Raw genomic sequence first — 26526 nt, 5'->3', positions numbered from 1 at the left:
AAATTATTTTCGTACCTACTTCATAACTAATTTTGCTATTGTTATGAATCGTAATGTAAATATCTGTTTTTCCAATGGTCTTAGGCGACCCTGCTAGCAGCTTGAGAGCCACTGCTGTAGAGTCTGGACCATGGGAAAACACAGATATTTACATTACGGTTCATTAATAGTAGCAAAATTACAGTCATGAAGTAGGTTGGGGGTCATCAAACATGAGGAACTGTATTAAAGGGTCACAGCATTAGAAAGGTTGAGAACCACTGTCTTATAGAAACAAGTCCCTTTGTAGACAGATATGCAATTTTCACTTGCACTGAAAGCTGTATTTGAGAGCAGTGCTTCGCAAACTTCAATGTGTATACAGAATCATCCAGGACCCCGATAAAATGAAGATAATGAATCCATACATACTGCATTTCTAACAACCTGATGATGATGGTGGTGGTCAATGAACCAAATTTTGAGTAACAAGCTCTAGAATAGGTTCTTGATGCATAGAAATTGGAATTCCATTAAGCATCTATCGATAGACTTTGGTTCTCTGTAGTGAATCTACTTTGATAATTAAACATTGCTTCTATTGTCAAGAAATGTATAAGACTCTTGGATTATTCTGCATAAAAATTATTCTGTAATTATTTTAGAAATTATTCTGAAAGTAGTAAAAACCAGCTATCAGTAATGAATAATTCTAAAAGATATAATTTATCATTATAAAACTATTCAAAAGGCAAATTTTTTGAAGTAAAATATCCTCCCTTCCTTACTCTCCTAATTATATTTCTGTGAGGCTTTTTTTATAGCTCAAGAGTACACAGATAAAACTAGAAGTGCCTTGGAGAAAGTCTAGATAAGTGGATGAATCAGTTCATGATTCCCTGAATCATTCAAAACCCCAAACTTGAATCCTTGACAGCTGAAATTTTCTGCTCATGCTTTTGTACCACTAATTTCATTTTACCAACCCATACATTTTAAACCCTTTTGATTACTTTGGCATGCTAACAGATGGTTATCCAGAATAGAAAAAGAATAAAAGAGAGACTCTTTCTTTCTTAATCTTCACTTGAGAATAAGTTTATTGATTTGAGGCAGAGAGAGAGACAGACAGACAGACAGATATTGGTTGCCTCCTGTGGGGACTGCACCCACAACCTAGGTATGTGCCCTGACTGGGAATCAAGCCCACAACCTTTTTGGTGTACCAGACAACACTCCAACCAACTGAGCCACCCAGCTGTGCTCATTTTTACATGACATTAATTAGACATCTGTCTCATAACATAATTTTTTGAAAAGGAAAGTTAAGCCTTTCAGTCAGTCATATTTATTAGGAGAAAGGAAAAAGATGAAGCCACTGTCAGGTTTTATTAAGGGGAAAATGCTTCATATGCTTCTCTTCCCATTGACCCCTTTGAATCTCCTTCCCACTTCTTATAGAGGTATTCATGAATTTCATAATCAAAAGAACCTCTAAAATCATTTTTAATTTTAAGGATATCCCTATTTTTGATGATAGCATTAAGAGCATCTAACAAGACTTACTTGATGTAATAAAGTAATTTTGTCTATATTAGAACTAAATTTTTAAAAATTTTACTTGCAAATGTTACAGCAAATTCATTTATAAAATAGGAGAAACAGCCAAAACCGGTTTGGCTCAGTGGATCGAGCGTCAGCATGCGGACTGAGAGGTCCCAGGTTCAATTCCGGTCAAGGGCATGTACCTTGGTTGCGGGGTATATCCCCAGTAGGAGGTGTGCAAGAGGCAGCTAATCGATGACTCCTCATCGATGTTTCTTTCTAACCCTCTCCTTTCTTCTCTGTAAAAAATCAATAATTTATATATATATATATATATATATATATATATATATATATATATATGAAACAGTGGGAAAGTAGAAGTTGGAACACATTAACATTCCACACTATTTCTTATGGCATCTCAAAATGCAAGATTATTATTAACAAAAAATCCTTCTAAGTAATAAAAGCTACATGGGTTTAGTGGAGTGAAAAGTTCAAATAAATATGGCTACTTTAAAAAACACTGTAGCACACACACAACTTGACAAAATACCTGAGAGCCAATAGCTGGGAATGTAACTCCTTGTTCTTTGAGGTTCTTAATCATTGCTGATATTAGGCTGAGTTGTGGATCATTCTTAAATTCATCTGTCCATTCAACCATAAGGGCCTTTAATTTTTCACACACTTTTGGATGACCCTAAAAATAAAGAAAATAATTAATAAGATTTTACCTGGAAATAGTCAGTTGATAGAGAAATGTATCTGGAAATAGTCAGTTGATAGAGAAATGTATCTGGAAATAATCAGTTGATAGAGATTTATCAGTAAGCCAAATCTGTTTGAATTATAAGTCATTTTGAATGGTTTTGCTATTTAATTTTTGTATGGTTAGTGTTTTCATTAAAGTTTTTCAAATAAAAAAATTACTAAAAAGTACACTAATTTTTGGGCAATTATTTAATATAAATATCTTAAATATAAAAATTCTAAAGTGTTGTAATTCTCTTTTTAAATCATAAATTACCCCTAGCAAAAAGAAACCAAGAGAGAGAGAGAGAGAGAGAGAGAACAAATTAACCCTAGCTACAGACAATACATAAGAAACTATAGTTGGTTATTAAAACTAGAGGTCTGCCGAAACCAGTTTGGCTCAGTGGATAGAGCGTCAGCCTGCGGACTGAAGGGTCCCAGGTTTGATTCCGGTCAAGGGCATGTACCTTGGTTGCGGGCACATCCTCAGTAGGAGATGTGCAAGAGGCAGCTGATTGATGATTCTCTCTCATCAATGTTTCTAACTATCTCTCTCTCTTCCTCTCTGTAAAAAAATAAAAATAAAAATAAAAAAAATCAATAAAATAAAAATAAAAAAAACTAGAGGCCCAATGCATGAAATTCGTGCAAGGGTAGGCCTTTGCAGCCACAGCTGCCTGGAGGCCCTGGCTGCTTGTGGCCCCGCCCCCTACCCACACCTGCTTGGCCTGGTGCTGCCCACATCCGCCACCACACAACCCCTGGGCCTCCCTCTTGGGGGCAACTGCGGAGCCCCCTGATTGATAGCCCTGCCAGCCGGTGATTAATCTCCTAGGCCTCCCTCTTTGGGGTGATTAATCTCCCCCCCACAGGGAGGCCACGCCCACCTGCCACAGCCTACCAGTGGGTGGCCTGGGCCTCCCTCTTTGAGGCAATTGCAGAGCCCTCCGATTGACCACCCCGCCTACAGGTAGTCTGGGTCTCCTTCTGTGGGAGGATCCTGGGGTGATGGCCGGGCCCCCGACCAACAGCATTGCACCCGCCTCGGCTGGCCTGGCATCAGTGGGTGTCACAGTGTGGTCATACGGATGGTTGTTCTGCTGTTCGGCTGTTTGGTAGATTTGCATATTACCCTTTTATTATTACAGATACACTAATTTTGCCCAGCTGACAATGGTTGAACATTGACTATGAACCAGGAGGTCCTGGTTCAATTCCCAGTCAGGGCACATGCCTGGGTTGGGAGCTCCATCCCCAGTGTGGGGCATGCAGGAAGCAGTCGATCAAAGATTCCCTTTCATCATTGATCTTTCTATATCTCTCTACCTCTCACTTCCTCTCTGAAATCAATAAAAATAGGTTAAAAAGATAAACTCATTGTATTTTCACACTATGAAAAAACAAGATACCTTCATAAATATCTCATATCAAATTCAAATAGACTAAATACAATAATACTCATTTTACAACTAATAAAACTTTGTACAGCAGGAAAATAATTTGTTTTGTTTTTTGTAGATCAATATAAAAATAATTTAGGAACAATTAAATGGTACACTTCCTTTATTCCTAATTTCTGACTTTTAATGTGCATTTTATATGTTTTTTTCCAAGCTGCTTAAATAATTAAGGTCTGATTTGAGGTCTACTGCATGTCATTATTCCTTGAAACTTTATTTCTTCAAAATAATACTTCACCTAAAGCAGCATTTCTCAACCTGTGGTCGTGACCTCTTTGGGGGTCAAATGACCCTTTCACAGGTATCGACTAAGACATCCTGCATATCAGATATTTACATTATGATTCATAACAGTAGCAAAATTAGTTATGACGTAGCAACAAAAATAATTTTATGTATGGGGGTCACCACAACATGAGGAACTATATTAAAGAGCAGCGGCATTAGGAAGATTGAGAACCACTGACCTAAAGTATAAAATGAATACATTCATTCAAAAACATTTGGGGCTCTCCCAGGAGCAAACCTGCGCTTTCTCCTTTCTCTTCTGGTGCCTTACCTTTACCTTCCTCACTTCTAAGCTCCAAGGGCACTTTCTTTGTCTCTATAACTTATTTGTTATTTATTTATTAGTACTTCTGTGTACAAATACGTGCACCAGTAAGTAGCTCACTACCGCCTTCCAGTAGCTCTCTGCCCATGGCACCACCCTCTTGTAGCTCCCACCTCCCTCATAGCTTGCTGCCCTGCTTCTTCCTGTAGCTCTCCTCTGCCCACTTGTAGCTCGCTGCCCCACCCCCCCTGCTGATCCATGATTCAGTCCTTAGATGGTCAGTTGTTATGCTTCACAGCGTAATGACCATTTGCATATTACGTCTTTATTGTATAGGATTTTATTTTTTCTATCCCCATTTATCCCCTGTGCCCTATGCCCTCTTCCACTTCCACCCTGCACCCATCACCACAGTGCTGTCCACGCCCATGACTTCCCTCTCTTTTTTGCTCAATCCCTCCATCCTGCACCAACCCCCCCCCCCCCCCCTTTAAACCTCACCCCACTGAAGCTGTCTGCTTGCTCTCCCTCTTGAGTCTCTCTATTTTGCATGGAAGTTCAGTGTGTTTCTTAAGCCCATTTCTTCTACAAATTACTTTTTCTATCTCTGTGATTTTCAAGTAAATGTTATCTTATTTAAAAATAAATAAAACACTTGAAAAATAAAGAGAAGTCCTTTCTCTTATATGTTGCTGTTTGTTTTTCAAAATATTTGTTCATTCTACTAAGTACAAGTTTGAATACATCTTCAATTGAATTAAAGAAAACATTATAGTCTCTTTATAAACAGTGATACATTTTGATGGATATTCAGGACATTATAAGAATGGTTCCTGCCCTGGCCCGAAGGTTCAGTCAGAGTATGGTCCCATACATCAAAAGTTTGTGGGTTTGATTCTTGGTCAGGACACATACCTAGGTTGCTGGTTTGATCCCCAGTCAGGCTCAAATGCACCATACAACTTTTTTATGTTTTTCTCTCACATTGAAGTTTCTTTCCCTTTCTCTCCCCACCCCCACTCCTCTCTAAAAATCAATAAACATATCCTCAGTTTATTGATTTAAAAAAGAAAAAAAAAAGAATGTTTATTAATTAGTAGAAAATATCTAAATACAACTTACTAACACAGAACAGGTGAAATATTTTTATGTAATCATGTGTGAAAAGTTCAGAATTTTACATTTTTTATCTCATTTCTGTACTGTTATCTACAAAAAAATAAAAATAAAAATAAATTTTTTAAAAAAAAAGGTATTTTTGCCTGGCTAGCATGTCTCAGTGGTTGAGCATGAGCCCATGAACCAAGAGGTCATGCATGGTTAGCTTCCAGTCAGGATACATGGTCAAGGCACATGCCCAGGTTGTGGGTGTGATCCCCAGTTGGGGGGCATGCAGTAAGCAGACAATTAATATTTCTCTCTCATCGATGTTTCTATCCTTCTCCCTTCCTCTCTGTAAAACCAATATAAAAATATATTTTTAAAAGGCATTTTCCCTTTTAATACTTAAAAAAATTATTTCTTGATGTATAATGCATCCCGCACCTAACCCTACTCCCCCCAATAAGCCAGAAATAATTACCTTCAGAATACACAAATTTTTACTGGGAAAACTCACATATTACTTAGTAACTTATATTTTTTAAAGTCCTTAAATTTCAGAATTTGAATTCTTTATTCTATACTCATTAATATATAGTATTAAAATCCTATGATAGTCAAGTAGTGGCCCTTTTTATATAAAGATGAAACTCAACAGTGCTATATTTTGGAAATACTTCTGAACAATTCTACATTGAGGAAATAATTCTGTGGCTACAAAATTATTCTGTGGTTTAAAACAACTGTGCCGCTGAAACCGGTTTGGCTCAATGGATAGAGCGTCAGCCTGGGGACTGAAGGGTCCCGGGTTCGATTCCAGTCAAGGGCATGTACCTTGGTTGCGGTCATATCCCCAGTAGGAGGTGTGCAAGAGGCAGCTGATCGATGACTCTCTCTAATCGATGTTTCTAACTCTGTATCTCTCTCCCTTCTTCTCTGTACAAAATCAATAAAATATATTTAAATAAACAAACAAACAAACAAACAAATAAATAAATAAATAAAAACTGTGCCAAAAATTGACTGGTATTTAATCAGAGAAATACACATATTTACTTATCAGATGAAAGGAATGATAACGAAAAGAGGTTCAATATACTTTAATTTGGCTGGAAAAACAACTACCGGAATTATAAATGTGTAGTCTCTTCAGCAAAACATAATATCTACTTATATATTGGATAGAAAATAGCCTAGAAAGTTTTTTGTTTGTGTTTTTGTGTGTGTGTGTGTGTGAGGTTTTTTTTTTTTTATAAAAGGACAGACTAGTCCTTTGTGATTTAAAACAACTGTTGCCACCGGTGGTCCGCAGACACCTGGTGGTCCTGAGGTCCAAAAGGCTGGGGATCACTGGTTTAAGGAAACCTTTGGAGCAGTGGTTGCCAACCGGTGGTCTGTGAGGTCTGAAAGGTTGGCAACTGCTGATTTAAAATGTGAGGAACTGAACAATAAAATACATAAAGAAAAATCAGTGTCATAATTCATTTCTGGGAATAGTGTTCCTTACCTTGTTTAATACGTTGCTTACTTCACTAGCAAAATCTCTGGAACATACTTCTAAGTGAAAAATTTTGCCACAGTTTGATACACATGCTCCTAGAAGCTAAAAACATAAATTCCAAAGTTAAAAGGGCTCAATTTCAGCAGGTAATTTTGTGATAGAACCTAAAATCAAATCACTCACAGTCAGAGCTTGCATAGCAACATGAGGATCTTTGTGGTTCACTCTCCTCATAATAGATCGAAGACAATCTTTAGGCCTAAAAAACGAGAAATGTAACACTCAATTAGTAGTACATCAGCCCCCTCGTCCCCAACTATAATAGGCAATAGGGAGAATATATTAAAGAAGTTTAATTTTTATTAATGGCACAACTGAAAAATTGTAGACTGATAAATTCCTTTAAATTTTTCAAACAAGATTAACAGACTCTCTTCCTTAGCAATCACAGATGAGGCATTTTAGGCTAATTCTGAGTGAAAAAAAAGTTTTGAAATAAAATGATAGGATAACTGGAACCAGACTTATACTCCTGCTATAAACAATTACAAAACTAGAAAAACATATGTAAAATATACATTGAGGTACCTGTTTAGTATGCAAGATCACAGGCAGTGCATAATGACGATCTCTAAGAAGGGAGACAAATTAAATAAGCTAGACCTTTGTTTCAATTTCTACTTAGAGACATCTTCCACATAGCAATACAGGCTTCCTGCATTAAAACAGTTTCTGGATCTCAATAAAGAGAAGGTGACTCTAAGAAAAGAACATTATCTCACTGAGTTGAGAGGACAGAAATCAGAATTCAAAAGGCTGAGGAAGCTAAAATATGCTAGCAGAGTAAACGGAGAAAAAGTTCTATATACCAAGATAAGTCCTATATACCAATCCGCTGTGGGAAAAGCCAGGCATACAAAGGTTAGAAACTCCACAAGGCTGGGCAAAAACTGCGATCTATGTGTTGAAGAGCCAAACACAAAAGGATAAGTGTTGTACAACTCCACTTATAAGCAGTACCTAAAGCAAGCAAATACAGAGACAGAAAATAAAACAGGAGTCACCAGTGGCTAGGAGGAGGGGGCAATGAAGAGTTCGTTTTAATGTAGACTGACTTTCTGTTTGGGATGATAAAAAAATTTTGGAAATAAATAGTGGTGATAGCTGCACAGTAAATGTACTGAATTCCACTGAAATGTACACCTAAAAATTGTTAAAATAGTAAATTTCATGTTACTTGTGTTTTGCCAAATAAAATGGGGGAAAAGAGAATGAAGTACTGATACATACTACAACATGGATAAACCTTGAAAACATTATACTATATTAAGAAGTTGGTCACAAAAACACACACATATTTTATGATTCAACCACATTAGTGTATGATTACATTTATACAAAATGTCTAGAATAGGTAAGACCATATTGATATGAAGTGCTTTATAGGGCTGAGGAGAGATGGGAATGAAAGAAAATGCTAAGGAATACAGATTTTGGGAGTGATATATATTCTGAAATTAGATTGTAGTGACAGTTGCAAAAACTTCGAATATACTAAAAACAAACAAATTGATAGATTTTACGGACTGTGAAATAAATATGTAAATACTAGAAACCTGGTGCATGAAATTCGAGCACTGGGAGTAGGGGTTAATATCCCTCAGCCCAGCCTGCACCCTCTCCAATCTGGAACCCCTCAAGGGAGTCCTACTGCCCATTTAGGCCCGATCCCACATAATCACCCCTAACTGCCCTCCCCTGCTGGGCTGATCCCTCCCAAATGCCCTCCCCTGCAGGCCTGCTCACCCCTAACTGACCTCCCCTGACGCCATCTCACGGTGGCCATTTTGTGTCAACATGAAGGTGGCCATCTTTGACCACATGACAATGGCCATCTTGTGTTGGAGTGATAGTCAATTTGCATACGGTATTAACTCTTTATTATATAGGATAAATACACAAACAAAAGGAAAAAACCTTATGAAGTGATTTGAATTCTAATGAGCCCTAGAAAATTTGACCATTAATGCCGAAACCGGCTTACTCAGTGGATAGAGCATCGGCCTGCGGACTGAAAGGTCCCAGGTTCAATTCTGGTCAAGGGCATGTAACTTGGTTGCGGGCACATCCCTAGTAGGGGGTGTGCAGAAGGCATCTGATCAATGTTTCTCTCTCATTGATGTTTCTTACTTTGTCCCTCTCTCTTCCTCTCTGTAAAAAATCAATAAAATATAAAAAAGAAAAAGAAAAAAAAAATTTTGACCAGTAAGAATAATTATACTAGAAAATTTTTTTAGGAATTGAAAAAAAGAATTAGGATAAAAAAATATATATATCTGTTTCTAAGGATGTTTCATTGTCTGTAGAGAAGTTTTACTTGAAGAGCATGGGATAAGAGGAAAAATATAAATAAAAGAGGTAATGTTTATTAATTACTCATTATGTGTCAAGCGTTCAACTCTTAGCAACCCTAAAGTTTTTTTTTCTATTGATTTTGTGTGATATTAAAAGCATCTGATAGCACATTATTAGACTAAAGACATTATATACTAGTAGTATAAGATTATTTAGATTTTTCCTTTTTCACAGTTTTACTTATTTTAAGAGCCAGAATCTGTGGCCCCATGCTAATTTTTATAGTTATAAAAAACATCATGACATAAAAACACAAAACTATCATTTCAAAGCACTGGTAAAGACCATATATAAAAAGGATTACCTAAATACTAAAATTAAAACCATTAAAATTAATGACCCAACTATAATTTAGCTCAGTGAATGAACATTTTAGAAAGTAATCCTTTATACGTGCTTTACTACCAATCCTTTTTAAGTTTATTTTTTTTAATCCCAACCCAAAAATATGTCTATTGACTTGAGAGAGAGAAGAAAGGGAAAGGAAGAGGGAGAAGGAAGCGGGGGGAGAGGGAGAGAGAGAAGTGAGGGGGAGGGGGAAAGAAGGGAGAGGGAGAGGGGGAAGGAGAGGGAGAAGAAGGGAGGAGGGAGGAAGGAGGAGGGAGGGAAAGGGAGAAAGGGAGAAACATCAATCAGCTGCCTCCCAAATTCACCCCAACTGGGGATCGAACCTACAACCAATGTATGTGCCCTGACCTGGATTCGGATTCACAATCTTTTGATATATAGGATCCAACGCTCTAACCAACTGAGCAAGCTGGCTAAGGCTACCACCAAATTTTTAAATAAAATTTCTGGTGTATTAGTTGTAAACCACTATTTTTAAAAGTAAGAAGTCTAAACTTGTGATGATTTTTGTAAAGGTGAGTTGGAGAAAGAAGCTCTGAAATGGAACTTTTACTTTGTATTTCATTCATTTCTATATTGTTTGGGTATTTTCCCACAGCTCATTTTTAAAACCAAGGCAAAGATATCTCTGGCATCAAAATAAAGTTGGCTATTACACCATAAAAAGAATAGAATTGCAAAGCCAATCAGAATGCTTACAAATGCTGATGAGCATTTCATTTATGCCAACAAGGCAGTATCTTTTAAAATATAAGCTTTAAAAAATCAGTACAGAATTGTGTATAAAACTGGTAGTATTCAACAACAGAAGGGACCCACAAAAATTTAGTATTAACTCTCTCATTCTACTCTATGAATTTTTTCAATTCAGTTTTTCAGTATTTCCACAAGAAAATTAAAAAAAAAACAAGTGTGACTGAAGTTATATTTTTATATATATATTTATATATATATATGACTGAAGTTATATATTTATATATAAATTGTAGGATTAAGTCCTACAATTTAATGAAAAATACAATTAAAATACTATTTTAAAAAAGATTTAAGAGTTACACGTGAATTTAAAGTAGGTATGCTATGATTATTATCCTCTGAATGACAAAAGAAAGTTGACTACAAACACAGTGTCCGTATAATTTATCATCCATGCAAGTACCCATTTGAGAATGAAAGGGGGTGCCAAGTAAATATAGTACAGGAACAACAGACATAAACTGGAATTTTCCAAAGTACACTGGATATATGGGCACTCCAGCTCAAAACTATGTTCATCCACAAAATCATCTTGTTGGGTTTTTTTGTTTGTTTGTTTTTATCTTCACCTGAGGATATATTTTCCTGTTGATTTTCAGAGAGAGAGTGGAAGGGAGTGAGGGAAAGAGAGATAGAAACATTGATGGGACAGAACCACATTGACTGGTTGCCTCCTGCACGCACCCCAACTGGGGGTGGAGAGCAAACTACAACCCAGGCAACATGCAGTTGACTGGGTCTGGAAACCACAACACTTCGGTGTGCCAGCTGATGCTCGAATCACTCAGACACAGTGTCAAGGACACAAAATCATCTTTTTATGCATAAACCTGGGACATGTAGTTAGTTCACAGGAGAGTGAGGAAAAAAAGACAATACTTTCATGTAATTGTGGCTTCTAATATTTTTTTTCTAAAATTGTAGATGAGACAGAAAATAAACTTTTCAAAAATTCAAGGGGCAATATCTAACCCTCACCTTGATTCTGGGTTGAACTCAGTGAGCTGTTTGACCAATCCTATCTAATAAAAGAGTACTATGCAAATAAACAATCACTCTACTACACCCACAAACCACGCCCACAAGCCAATAGGGAGCAAATACGCAAATAAACTACAGCCACAGAGAGCAGGAGGGAGGCTCGAGTTTCCCCACCTGCCCTCGCCAGCCTAGACCTCCACTCAAGGCTACAAAGTTTCAATGATAGAAGATACATAATCCAAATAGAAATGGCGGCAGCTACGAAGCTAGAAAGCAGGAGGCTAGGGCTGCCTCTGGCGATGAAGGAAGCCAAACTTTCCACACACCCTGGCTGGACCAGACATCCGCTTAAGCCTACAAAGTTTCATTTATAGAAGATACATAAACCCCAACAGAAATGGCTACCGCCAAAGAACAAGCAGAAGGCTTGTCTCCACTCCAGGCTATGAAGTTTCAATTGTACAAGATAAATAAGTCCCAGATACCAGGGCCTCTGCTTGGGTCACTGAGGGGCATGGCCAGCCTGCAAACCACCAGGCCGCCCCACGCCCCAAGGGAACCTCCACCCTGATCCGGGACACCCTTCAGGGCAAACTAGCTGGCCCCCACCTGTGCACCAAGCCTCTATCCCATCTAATAAAAGGATAATATGCAGATTGACCATCACTCCAACACACAAGATGGCTTCCCCCATGTGGTCAAAGATCCTGCCCCATGTGGACACAAGATGGCCATCAGGGGAGGGAAGTTGGGAGGGACCAGGCCTGCAAGGGAGGGCAGTTAGGGGTGATCAAGCCTGCAGGTGAGGACAGTTAAAGGTGACCAAGCCAGCAGAGGAGGAAAGTTGGGGCCGACCAGGCCTGCAGGAAAGCGCAGTTGAAAGGGACCCAGGGGTGAGCAGATTGGGGGGACTAGGCCTGTTAGGGAGGGCAGTTAGGGGTGACCAGGCCTGCAGGGGAGAATAGTTAGAGGCAAACAGGCTGGCAAGGTATCAGTTAGGCATCAATCAGGCTGGGAGGGGTGTGGTTAGGAGGTGATCAGGCTGGCAGGCTGAAGCCCAGGACTTGGCCTAAGCAGGCAGTCAGACATCCCTCAAGGGGTCCCAGATTGGAAAGGGTGCAAGCTAGGTTGAGGGACACACCCCCGCCCCTGTGCACAAATTTCGTGCACCGGGCCTCTAGTTTTATATAATAAAAGGCTAATATGCAAATAGACTGGACAGCGGAACAACTGAACAACCAGTTGCTGTGACATGAGTTGACCACCAGGGGGCATGCGTGGAACATGGCGAGCATTGGCAGTAGGCAGCAGAGCATGGAACATGGTGGGCATTAGCTGCGGCGGGACTGTGGAGATGAGTGGGGGTACCAGACCAAGGTGGGGTTCTGGTCACTGTCATTGGAGCGAGCCTCTGGTGGTTACTGAAAATTCTTTGCTCCCTCAGACCATGGTCCCGCCAGGCACTGACACCTACTACTGGTGCTGGCTCTGATAGCTTGGAGCCATCAGTGGGTGCCAGCAATAGCTGCCAGCCTCAACTGCCCCTGAGGGCTTCTCCACCTCCCCCTGCTCCTGAGGGATGATCGGATAGCAGCCACTGATCGCACCCACTGCTGGCACAGGCCCCAATTGCTCTGTATCGTCAGCAGGTGTGAGCGGGGTTGACACCATCAGTGAGTAGGAGTGGCGGCAGCAGGAGCAGGGTCACTGGCAGACAGGGGACTGGGGGTTGTGGCGAGAAGGGCCACCGGGTGGGGGCGTGGAGGATGGGTTGAGACCCACCCTTGTTCCCACCTCAGCCTACCGCCCACAGTTCCTTTCAAGGTGCATGAATTCATGCCCTGGGAACATAGTTGAATATAACAGAAGTGATGTTCTGCTGAAACCAGTTTAGCTCAGTGGATAGAGCGTCAGCCTGTGGACTGAAAGGTCCCAGGTTCAATTCCAGTCAAGGGCATGTACCTTGGTTGCTGGCCCATCCCCAGTAGGGGGTGTACAGGATGCAACTAATCAATGTTTCTCTCTCATTGATGTTTCTAACTCTCTCTCCCTCTCCCTTCCTCTCTGTAAAAAGTCAATAAAATATATATTTTAAAAAATGATGTTCTGAAATGTACAGTTCATAGGAAGCCATGTAGTGTACATCTAGGTCTCTTTGAACATTTGTTCTTAGGATGCTCCCTCCACAAACCCAGCCACATTTCTGTGAGAAACTTAAGCCACATGCAAAGGATAGCCCCAACTAAGGTCCTAGCTGATAGCCAGCCATCAACAGCTAGCCATTTCATCATCCATCCCAGTCAGGCCTTCACATTACTCCAGTTTCATCCACTCTCTGACTGTTGTTAACTAAGTCACAAAACTGAAGATAGCAGGTTGCTCTTTTAAGCCACTTAGTCTTAGCTTTGTTTGTTATGTAGCAATAGACTAGCCACTAACAAAGTGGGTTACCAGATGTTAGCTTTCAACAGTACTAATGTGTATTGTTTAGAATTTTTTATTTCATCTTTTTTTTTTAACATCAAATTTCCTTAACTGTTTATCTCCCCATCTTGAGGGTTCCTAAAGACAGGGTCCAGGGCTATGTTGCTCATCCTTGATTCCCACTTCCTAGCCAGGCTACATAATAAATGCTCAATTGAAATTTGAGAGAAAAGTAAGAACTATTTAGCAACTACTACTGTTCTTCAGTTGCCTGAAGATAATACACTTTCATTCTGCATATTGCATAGAATAGTGCCATCAGTATGGTTGATGTTCAATAAAAAGCTGTTTGGATTATCAAGCTATATTATAAAGCCACTGTAATCAAAACAGCCTGATACTGGCACAAGAACAGGCATATATAGATTAATGGAACAACTTAACAAAAGGAAGACAAACAATCCAATTAAAAAATGAGCAAAGGGCCTAAATAGACACTTAAGAGACATATGAAAAAATGTTCAAAGTCATTGATCATCAGAGAGATGAAATTAAAATGACAATGAGGTATCAACCTGTCAGAATGGCTACCATTAACAGATCAACAAATGACAAGTGCTGGTGAGGATTTGAAGAAAAAGGGAACTCTAGTATACTGCTAGGGGAATACAGACTAGTGCAGCTACTATGGAAAACAGTGTGGAGTTTCCTCAAAAATTCAAAATAGAACTGCCATTTGACCCAGTGATCCCACTTCTAGAAATTTTTCCTAAAAACCAGAAACACCAATCAGAAAGAATGCATGCACCCCCTTTATTCATAGCAGCTCACTTTACAATAGCTAAGATTTGGAAAAAGCCCAAGTGACCATCAGTAGATGAATGGATAAAAAAGCTGTGGTACATCTACATCATGGAATACTATGAAGCTGTACTCTTTTTGAGACAGCATGGAGGGACCTGGAGAGTATTGTGCTAAACTAAATAAACCAGTCAGAGAAAGACAAGTATCACATAATCTCACTTTTATGTGGGCAAAATAAAACCAGACATAAAAGCATGGAACAAACTGATGAATCTCAGAGGGAAAGTGGGAGTTGGTGGGTTGGTGGGGAGAGATTAAACAAAAACTTACATGCATATAAGTATAATCCATGAACACAGACATTAAGTATTGTAGTGAAGGCCTTGGAAGTGGGGGCATGGGTTCAGGATGGAAGGGATCAATACGGGGGGGAAGAGGGGAAGACTTTTGTAATACTTTTAACAATTAAAGATAAATTTTAAAAAATCTATACCAGTGGTCGGCAAACTCATTAGTCAACAGAGTAAAATATCAACAGTACAACGATTGAAATTTCTTTTGAGAGCCAAATTTTTTAAACTTAAACTTCTTCTAGCGCCACTTCTTCAAAATAGACTCATCCAGGCCATGGTATTTTGTGGAAGAGCCACATTCAAGGGGCCAAAGAGCTGCATGAGCCACGGTTTGTCAACCACGGATCTATACTAATAAAAAAGTAATATGCTAGTTAGACCGGACGTCTTCCGGACATCCTTCTGGACGTCCTCCCCGACAAAGCCACAGTGGCAGGGGATGAGGCAGAGGCAGTTAGGGGCAATCAGGCTGGCAGGGGAGAGCAATTAGGGATGATCAGGCCAGCAGAGGAGAGCAGTTAGGGCAATCAGGCAGGCAGGCAGGTGAACAGTTAGGAGTCAGCGATCCTGGAATGCGAGAGGGTATAGGCCAGGCTGAGGAACTCCTCCCTCCCCCAACTCATTGTGCATGAATTTTGTGCACCAGGCCTCTAGTAATACATAAAAAATTAATATGCCTATTTGAACCTTAGAAATATAAAATAATTTTAAAATGCTGTTGAGTTAAATATAGAAAATACTACTTTTCTCTGTTGTATCATAGTATTTAGAATTAAAGTCACCCTTATAAAGCCATTTGTTATCAATTTCTGCATATTTTCCACTAAATTTGCTTTCTATGTGAAAAATGCACATACTTGAATAAAATTAATTTCTTAGAATTACAATAAGACAATGATAAGGGGAAAATAAAAAATAAGTAGTACTGGGGGGAACACAGCATATGATAAAAATGACATGGTAATAAACACAAATGAAGTATTTTGTAAAAATTCATGCCAAAATAAAATTGCATGTGCATTTAAGAGTCTACCAATGGTTTCTATCACCTACCTTTGTAAGGGTAATCAAACACTCATCTCTCTCAAAAACTTCCCAAAACCTCCTTTTGATATTTTAAAACTTTTTGTATGATATATTCTCTCTCTTCTTTACCTTGAGATAGGAAAATAAGATAAGAGGTAAAATACAAACAAAAGACAGGAAAGGAGAATTCTCTCTCCCAATTTTCCAATCATAAAAAAATAACTGTTTTTGCAAGATTTTTCAAAGAAAAGAAATGGGGAAAAATAGTTATAAAGATTAAGAACCATTGAACAGACTGTCAAACTATAGTGGAGCGCAAGGAGGGTGGGGGCTGTAAGAGACCAACCGAAGGACTTATATGCATGCATATAAACATAACCAATGGATACAAGATATGGGGTGAAGGCATATGCAGGGAGTGGGTAGGGAAGGCTGGGGGGGGGAGGTCAAGGGGAGGAAAAAAAGGAGACATATGTACTACTATTTTTTTTAAAATCTATTTTTATTGATTTTTTACAGAGAGGAAAGGAGAAAGATAGAGAGCTAGAAACGTCGATGAGAGAGAAACATCGACCAGCTGCCTCTTGCACACCACCTACGGGGGATGTGCCCGCAACCAAGGTACATGCCCTTGACAGGAATCAAACCCGGGACCTTTCAGTCCACAGACCGACGCTCTACCACTGAGCCAAACAGGTTTCAACTTGTACTACTATTTATAATGCTTCAAACAATTAAAAAAAAAAACAAAAACTGTTTTCTTCCATGTGACAAAATGAAAATAGCCTAAATCACACTATTGTAAAATGTAATGGAATTGCACCATTCCCAGGTTTGTTTGCAAAGTTAAGATTATAAAGGAAAAACTGCAGTTCATCAACTGTTCTTGATAGGGGACTATCTGTTGGAGAACATACTCTGCCATCTCTCAATTATGCTCAATACAGGCAACCTTTCAATCATTGTACTGTTGATATTTGGCTCTGTACTGTTGATATTTCCTCAATTATTAAAGCAAAATGTTACCTTTAGCATCAGCTAAAGAAGTTAGCTTGCATATAGGGCTATGTCGTTTAAAACGTGCATACTCTGAGCAAGAATCACATTCAGAGTGAGACATTCACAGTTTATAAGAGAAAGGGAGATATAAGGAAATTAAATGAATAGCAGGGACAAGTTTTTAAGAAAAGTAAAATTTGAGGGGCTACAAAAGAACACAGTTAAATTCAATAAGTTAAACATGCATATGATGTAGCGCAAATCTATTATCAGATGGTCAAGAAAAACTAAAACTAATTTTGCAATCCTACAATTCTCTTTTCAAAGAATAATGAAATTTCAAATCTCTTTGAATAGCTCCAAGTAAATTTCCAAAACTGTCCCACACATTACTTATAAATGTCTACCCACTTATATCTATATCAGTTAAAAATGTGCTCACATAGCACTAATCAACTATGAAATAGAACTTAACAGTACAAAAAATACTAATAATATGTTTCTAAACATATGCACATCTGGTATTCGGGCAGAAAAATATTTGTAGAGTAAGATGATCTGGCATATAACACCCCTGGTCCGTCCCTTCCCCCCCCACCCACCCCCCGCACTTCCCCAATCAATGTCAGTAGTAACCCCACGTCAGTGTGACAACCAAAGCCATCCCTCTTACAGCAATACCATCAGGGCTGAGAACCACTGCCAGACAAAAGCAGCACTGTGATACAGTAGAAAAAGAGTTGTAACTTGACAGACCTCATCTATAATAGGGAATAATAATGCTTTCTTATCAATATGTTATTACAATAATAGACTGGTGCCAGGGACTTAGAGATACTCAACAATGTTAGTTCTAGAAAGCACAAACATCTTCTATCAAGTTAGCTTTACAACTTTAGCTTCCAAGGCTATTTCAGAGTGAATTAAATTTTACATTTTCACTTGACATGCTATAAAAAGTGCTTTACTACAACTTACCATTCAAGAATATACAGCTCTTTGGCCCCTGGAGTGTGGCTCTTCCACAAAATACCATGGCCTGGACGAGTCTATTTTGAAGAAGTGGCGCTAGAAGAAGTTTAAGTTTTAAAAAATTGGCTCTCAAAAGAAATTTCAATCGTTGTACTGTTGATATTTGGCTCTTTTGACTAATGTGTTTGTCAACCACTGTTTTGGTAGAATCAACATCATTAAAATGTCCATTACTACCCAAGGCAATTCCTATTAAAATACCAACAGCATAGTCGAAACCGGTTTGGCTCGATGGATAGAGCATCGGCTTGGGGACTGAAGGTCCTGGGTTCGATTCCAGTCAAGGGCATGTACCTTGGTTGCGGGCATATTCCCCAGTAGGGGGTGCGCAAGAGGCAGCTGATCGATGACTCTCTCTCACCGATATTACTCTCTATCTCTTTCCCTTCCTCTCTGTACAAAAATCAATAAAATATATATTTTTAAAAATAAAATACCAACAGCATATTTCACAGATCTAGAACAAATGCTCCAAAAATTTATATAGAACCAAAAAAGACCACGAATAGCTGCAGCAATCTTAAGAAAATAAATGTAAAGAAAACACAGGCACAAAGGCTTTGAACAGACAGCTTCTTACAAAACCAAACAGTCTTACCATGTGATGCAACAACCAAGCTCCTAGGTATTTAACCTACTGAGTTAAAAACCTATGTGTATACACACACACACAAAACACACAGTTCATAAATGTATTTTTCAGAAGCTTTATTCACAATCACCAAAAATATATAGCAAGCCATGAAAAGACAAATGAAGCTTAAGTGCATTTTGATTACTTAGCAAAAAGCTGATCTGAAAGGCTAAATACTATATGATTCCAACTATATGACATTTGAAAAAGGCAGCAGTAAAAAAATTAGTGGTTTTCAGTCAAGAGTAAGGAGAAAAAAAGGGATGAGTACGTGGAGGACAGAACATTTTTAGGATGGTGCAACTATTCTGTGTGATACTGTAATGATAGATACATGTCATTATAGATATGTCAAACCCATAAAACTGCACAGCAGAGTGAGCTATAATGTAAACAATAAACTTTAGTTAATAACAATGTATCAATACTGGTTCATTACTTGTAATATAGGTACCACACTAATTCAAATGTTAATAATATGGAAACTGCAAGGAGAAGAAAAGGTATATAGAACTCTTTGTACTATCTGCTGAATTTTTCCCTTTTTCTAAATCCCTATCTGAGGATACACTCTATTGATTTTAGAGAGAGAGAGAGAGAGAGGGAGAGGGAGAGGGAGAGGGACAGGGACAGGGACAGGGACAGGGACAGGGACAGGGAGAGAGGGGAGTGAGAGAGGGGAGGGAGAGAGGGAAGGGAGAGAGGAAGAGGAAGAAGGAGAGGGAGGGAGAGGGAGAGGGAGAGAGGGAAGGAGAGGGAGGGAGAGGGAGAGAGAAAGGGAGAGGGAGAGAGGGAGGGAGAGGGAGGGAGGGAGGGAGAGGAAGGGAGAGAAACATCAATCAGCTGCTTCTCGAATGCACACCAATCCTAAAACTGAACCCCAAAACCAAAACACATGTCCTGACCTGGAATGAAACCCTCGATCCTTTGGAGTATGGGACGCCATTTCAACCATTTCAACCAACTGAGCCACACACCCTTTAGTGTGGCTCACTAAATTACTCAGCCCAATCACTCTAACCCACTCTCTTTAAGTCTAAAATTATATTAAAAAAGCAAAGTTTGTTAGTTAGAAAATAAAAATGAAATCTTTGAGAAAAAAAAAGTGAGATAATTCCACTAAAATCTTGGAAAATTCCTGTGTAACTCTATAAACTATAAGAGTGATAAATTCAAACTATATAAAAATCACAAACTTTTAAAGAAATAACAAACCAAAGTCAAAGGAAATACCGTATATTTATGTATACCATATATATACACACATACTTACACAAGTCATATTATAGATATGTTCCTAATAAATCTAAATCTCCTAGAAATGAAAAGATATATACATTCAGTTCACAGAAAAGGAAATACACATATATCTTAATTAAAAAAAGAAAAAGAAAAGGAAATACAAACAGCTCTTAAAAACAGAAAAAGATGTTCAACTGAGCAAAGGATAAGAGTGAGCTTTTGACTTGATGTAAGCCTATCCACCTTAAACCTCTACACCATTATGGAAAGGAATCAAAGGAGAACCCCAACTACTCTCCTTTCCAGTCCTCCAAGGTTCTGCCTTCAGAGGTCTAGAAAAAAGTCTCTACTTACTACCCAGTAGCTGACAACTTGAGAACATATATGCCTGCTATTCTTGTTTATACCAGACCCTACAAGAAGATCCAGACTATCCGTTCCATCATGGAACAGCTCTGCATATCCATTACCAACTTCAGAAACCTTGTACCCCCTAGAATTCACAGGCCACTATCAACAAAAGCCCTATCCTTGGTCCTTTTGCCAGAAACCTGGCTCTCCAAGGAGGGTACTACTCCTATCTCAAGTGTTCCTTCTTGGACCTACATTAAATGATATGTATGGGTCCTCTTTTATCTTTTTGTTTCTTCCAAATCATTACCCCCTCCTCTTTCCCAAAACAGTCCAGTTCTGATTACGTCAAACTATCTTCTTGTTCCAGTTTTAAAAAACCTCATCTGCCCCCTCATCTCTCAATAATGTTAACACCTGGCTCACTGGCACTCTTTCCAACATTACTCCTGTCTTAACTCTGAGATGTTAATGAAAATATAAGTGATGCTTCTGATAACTTGGCTTTTTTTCTTTCTATCCCATATTATTATTATTAACTGTCATGGTCACATCCTAAACCGTGTCATGACCAATAATGGAAAACTCTCTATAATCAAATTTCAATCATTCTGACTATTACCGTATATGTTTCTAACTCACTCACTCTCTCTTATACTCAACTCTGTGCTCACTTAGGGCAATTCACCTCTGTTCCAACTACTCTACATCTTTCATGTCCTTAGGAAGCACCAAGTGTTTTCCACTTTGCAGCATTCATGTAGATCAGTGGTTCTCAACCTTCCTAAAACCGCGACTCTTTAATACAGTTCATGTTGTGGTGACCCCCAACCATAAAATTACTTTCATTGCCACTTCATAACTGTAATTTTGCTATGTTATGAATCATAATGTAAATATCTGATGTGCAGGATGTCCTAGGCAATACCTGTGAAAGGGTCGTTTGATCCCCAAAGGGGTCACGACCCACAAGTTGAGAACCACTGATGTAGATGCTATTCTTCTGACTAGGACCTCTGCTTTCAGCTGTTTCCTTCTCAACTTGAAAATCTTAGCATAAATGTTATCCTCTCTCACCTGTTCTTCCCTGAAAAAATTGAGTTAGGTTCCCTTTCTATTCACTAAAGCACTCTGCTCATTCTCTTCTTAGCGCATTGTCTTTTCCTGGTTATTTCTATCTTGCACTAGTAGATTGTTACCACAGTTGATGACAAAGGTGTGCTTGCTTTATTCACCACTGTATATGAAAAACATGATGCCCAGCCTCTACTCACTGTTTGTCAATTAAAAGAAAAAATGATGATGAAAAGAGAATGAAACCAACTGCCATAGTTCTGTGATGTCAAGAAAGTGAGAGAGACATGGAAATCAAGATCAGGCTTTACAAAAAAAATCCTTTAATTTTATTCCTGGTGGAACTCTTCCCTTAATTTAAATTACATTAAAGAATCACAAATATGGATCAGATTCTCATTTGTAAACTGGAAAAACCTACAGTACCTATACCTGCTCTGATGATTAAATAAAATGTTTATAAGGACTTAAGCAAGATTTGGCAAATAATAATAAGTCAATAAATGTTGGGTATTAGTCTTAAAAAGGTATTTAAATACTTTGAAAATTAAGGCCTGGAAATTGAGGATTATGATTGTAATAAAATATATACTGTAACAGAATTATTTCTCTCCTGATGCTGCCCTTCTAACATGAAGACTTTAATTTTCCCTTAAAAAACTAGGAACATAGTATTCTATCAATCTCCAGTTGTAGGTCAGGAAAAGTCATAGTCCAGATCCAGGGCAGGACATTAGAGAGCCAATGAAAAACATTTTTAACTAACTCTTTCCAAAAGACTTATATTTTTCACAAATTAGTAATAACTACTATTTTATCCTTCTAATTCTGTCTGAATAAATCAAAACTTACAACCTAAATTGAGCTCTTAGCCAAGTTTTTTTGTGTTTTTTTTAAAGGGTACATTTTCCACCTTCAGCAACTATATCTTTAAGCAAAGACAGTTAAAATATAAAATAATAGCACAAATTAATCTGGCAGTCAATTTCAGAACTTTAATTTTAACTCTGGTATGTTTAACCTATTACTTATGCTCACATTTTTTACATATAATATAAACAAATCAGTCAAAATTAACAAAGTATTTTTATTATGTGAAAACATGTTAAAGAAAACTGCTACTATCATTCTAAAAGTTCTCTTGATTCTAAACAGAGACTTTTCAGTTCATCATATGACCACACTGGCTAGGCATTTTTCAGTAATTACTCATACACTGGAACTGAACACTACAAATCATGTGAATATCTCAGGAAGTTAGCAAAAATTTTTCAGAATGTTTCTAAGGTTTTAAGTCCAGTATGTCCAAACACTTCAGGCTTTTAAAAAAACCTTATTATCTATATGAGGCAAAAAGAAATTATATCTATTAGGTTTCCTAAAATTGATATATTTAAAATAATAATTTTAATTAATAATTATTAAAGAATGTTAAATATTCTACATGCCACTAATTAAAACTAATTCTAAACTAGAAAATTATTTCTAAATTTTTCAATTTTTACAACCAATGTAATATTAATAGACATTAGAGGAAATACATTTCTAAGACTAATAGGATATATTAATTAAAATGTAGAATAGTGTATACAATATACCTTATTGTCTATGACTGGGGGAAATATATTCATAAGGTGTATAAAGAAACAATGAAGTGATAGAAAAGAAACAAAAGTGGTTACCTTAGAGCAGTGTTTCCCAAAGTGTAGTACGCATACCCCCAGGGGTACGGGAAGAGTTTGGTGGGGGTACTTGTTGCACCGGAGTTTGGTGGGGATATGCACTGCACTGGGCTTAGCTGCACCTAATTCTACGTTCTCATGAGTACAAGGGGTACTCAGCGTTACGAAAATTATAGAAGGGGTACACATATGTCAAAAGTTTGGGAAACAATGCCTTAGAGCACATGTGTCAAACACAAGGCCCGCGGGCCAAATCTGTCCCGCCAGGCCTTGCAATGTGGCCCGCACCGCGCTGTCATCACTGCACTCCGCTACGTTTCCATCACAATGACAGTTTATGACTGTTCAGTAAACCATTCGGCCGGCGATTTTGGCTGGATTTTAGATTTTGGCCCCTTCTCTGATTGAGTTCGACACCCCTACCTTAGAGGATGGGGGTGGGGAGGATAGAAGGTTTGTCAATGTTCATCTTTTAAGTTGTTTTAACGTTTGAGCCATGTGAATGTTTCTATTTTAAATGCAAAAAAGTGAAGAAGAAAAAAAAAAAGCAAAAAAGTGCATTTTTATTATATAAAAACTAGAGGCCCAGTGCACGAAATTCGTACTGGTAGGAGAGTGTGTCCCTCAGCCCAGCTTGCACTCTCTCCAATCTGGGACCCCACTCACAACCCAGGACTGCTGGCTCCCAACTGCTTGCTAGTCTGCCTACCTGATTGCCCCCTAACCACTTCCCTGTAAGCCTGATCAACACCTAACTGCTCCCCTGTGGGCCCGAATGACCCTAACTGCCCTCCTCTGCTGGACTGGTCACCCCTGCCCTCCCCTGCCAGTCTAGTTGCCCCCAACTGCCCTTGCTGGCCCAATCACTCCTAAATGCTCTCCCTTGCCAGCCTGCTCACCCCTAACTGCCCTCCCCTGTAAGCCTAGTTCCCCCCAACTGCCCTCCCCTGCAGGCCTGGTCCCTCCCAACTTTCCTCCCTGCAGGCCTAGTCCCCTGCAAATGCACTCCCCTGCCAACCCAGTCACCCCTAACTGCCCTTCCTTGTCAGCCTGGTTGCCCCTAACTGCCCTCACATGCTGGCCTGGTCCCCACCAACTGCCTCCCCTGCAGGCCTAGGGCCCTCCCAACTGCCCTCTCCTGCTGGCCATCCCTTGTCCACATGAAGGTGGCCATTTTGACCACATAGGGGCAGTCATCTTGTGTGTTGGGAGTAATGGTCAATTTGCATATTACCTCTTTATTATATAGGATACTATAATTTAAATATATTTTATTGATTTTTTTAAATATATATTTTATTGATTTTTTTACAGAAAGGAAGAGAGAGGGATAGAGAGTTAGAAACATCGATGAGAGAGAATCATCGACCAGCTGCCTCTTGCACACCCCCTACTGGGGATGTGCCCGCAACCAAGGTATGTGCCCTTGAACCCGAGACCTTTCAGTCCACAGTCTGACACTCTATCCACTGAGCCAAACTGGTTTTGGCTATTTTATTGATTTTTTACAGAGAGGAAGGGAGAAGGATAGAGAGTTAGAAACATCGATGAGAGAGAAACATCGACCAGCTGCCTCTTGCACACCCCCTACCGGGATGTGCCCACAACCAATGTACATGCCCTTGACCGAATCGAACCTGGGACCTTTCAGTCCGCAGACTGATGCTCTACCACTGAGCCAAACCGGTTTCAGCAGAACAGCAACATTTTTTTTAAGATAAGAAGAATTAAGGAGAGATTTTTAAAACACCACTGGCAGCCATGTTTTTTGAGTCATAGTCCTGATAAAAGAGAATATCACAATAATGGTTCTTTTTTCCCTCTGAAAACTTCAGAACATTTTCCAAACTACTGGAACTCTAAAACAGGTTACTGTAACAAACAAAAAGAAAAAAGAAAAGAAGAGGAAGGGAAAAAAGAGGAAGGGAAGAGGAAAGGAAGGGGAGGGAGGTGAGGCCAAAGGATTTTTAAAAATTATTTCCTGCCAAAACCGGTTTGGCTCAGTGGATAGAGCATCAGCCTAGGGACTAAAAGGTCCCAGGTTCGATTCTGGTCAAGGGCATGTACCTTGGTTGCGGGCACATCACCAGTAGGGGGTGTGCAGGAGGCAGCTGATTGATGTTTCTCTTTCATCGATGTTTCTAACTCTCTATCCCTCCCTCTCCCTCTCTGTAAAAAAATCAATAAAATATATATATTTTTTTAATTATTTCCTTAGGGAAGAAAAACTTAAAATAAGTTGTTATATTTATGCATTAAATAATTCTATAATATGCTTCTTGTTACGTATCATTTTTATTTTTAAAATTTTTCTGAAGAAATGTTTTTCCAAAATACCCCCTCATCATCCCTAAATCAGCCCTCTTAAAGAGATCTATACATTTTATAAAATTATATATTAACACCAAATGGTAATATGTCTATTAAAAAAATCTAGACTATTGCCTAAAAAAATAAACTTATGAATTGTGTTGCAATCTATAACTTTCCTCTACATTAATCTACCCTGTCTAAATTTGTCTCAGGAAAATCGATGTCCCCTTTCCACTTTCACACCAATTACATGTCTCAGTCTTCTTTAAAACACACTAGGTATCTAGAATACCTCATTGACAACCTATAATATTGTTCAGTATTCTTATGCTATCATCAGCAACCCATATCTAAACATACAGGGTGTACCCTCAAAAAATATATCTGCATTTTGAATGATTATAAACTCAGTATTTATTAACATACAGTTCATTTTCAAAATTTAAAAGAATCTACAGAAATGAACAATTTTTTGTCAATGCCTGTTTTTAAACTGATAACCATTCTGGTCTAGGCACTATTGATAACACAAAGCAATAGATCTGGAAACATCAATTATTTCATAAACTTTATATTTTATGTATACCCATTTTTAAAAAGTCTAGTGGCACTTTAGGATAAATTTTCCTTTTTCAAAGCTTAGTCTGACTTCACCCATTATTTCTTGAAAAGGAGTGAAAATTAAGTGAGTTATCAGCTGTTAAAATGTATATACATTTTGGGGGAGACATCCTATGAGTCTCCCCCAGATAGATCTCCGTAAGTTTTTCATATGCATTAACTATAAAATGAATTAAAAGATTAAAAACAAACTATAAGTGGTTTTCGGATGCTGGAGGAGGAGAGAATGGAAAGTTGTTTAATAGCTAGAGATACTCGGTGGGGGGTTGTTTAATAGCTGGGGATTATATAAAGCTCTAGAGCAGGGTAGCAGTGGTGATCACACAATGCAAACATACCAAATGACACGAACCCGTATATTTACCACAATAAAAACAAATAAATTACATATTAGTATCTCCTCCCTAAGTACCCCATAACTATTACTAAATATAACTCAATTCTGTAATACTACCCTTAGGCACATTGGCACTATGCCTAGGGCTCACAATAATATTAGAGGTACACAAAAATGTTTTCTTTTTTTTTTTTAAAGAACTTTTAGGTAAAAGAAAATGTTTTAATGTATATTTA

General features: G+C 38.5%; 1 protein-coding gene across 8 annotated transcripts in view; it reads right to left on the bottom strand.

Moving 5' to 3' along the window:
• Positions 1 to 26526, bottom strand: part of STAM (signal transducing adaptor molecule) — a 79336-nt gene that overhangs the window by 28151 nt on the left and 24659 nt on the right. For 2 of the 8 annotated variants that reach the window (XM_036459364.2, XM_036459325.2), the window contains 3 exons: positions 7082 to 7157; positions 6905 to 7000; positions 2081 to 2230 (listed from right to left, as the gene is read on the bottom strand). In XM_036459364.2, coding sequence (XP_036315257.1) covers positions 2081 to 2230; positions 6905 to 7000; positions 7082 to 7132 — 297 coding nt within the window. In that variant the 5' untranslated portion in view covers positions 7133 to 7157. The remainder of the gene's footprint in view (positions 1 to 2080; positions 2231 to 6904; positions 7001 to 7081; positions 7158 to 26526) is intronic. The other 6 variants (XM_036459369.2, XM_036459344.2, XM_036459333.2 and 3 more) reach the window with 5 other exon arrangements.

Source organism: Pipistrellus kuhlii, unplaced genomic scaffold, assembly GCF_014108245.1.
Source record: "Pipistrellus kuhlii isolate mPipKuh1 unplaced genomic scaffold, mPipKuh1.p scaffold_m20_p_1, whole genome shotgun sequence".
Taxonomy (NCBI): domain Eukaryota; kingdom Metazoa; phylum Chordata; class Mammalia; order Chiroptera; family Vespertilionidae; genus Pipistrellus; species Pipistrellus kuhlii.
Note: the sequence above shows the minus strand (reverse complement) of the source record. Positions and strands in the feature narration are given on the sequence as shown.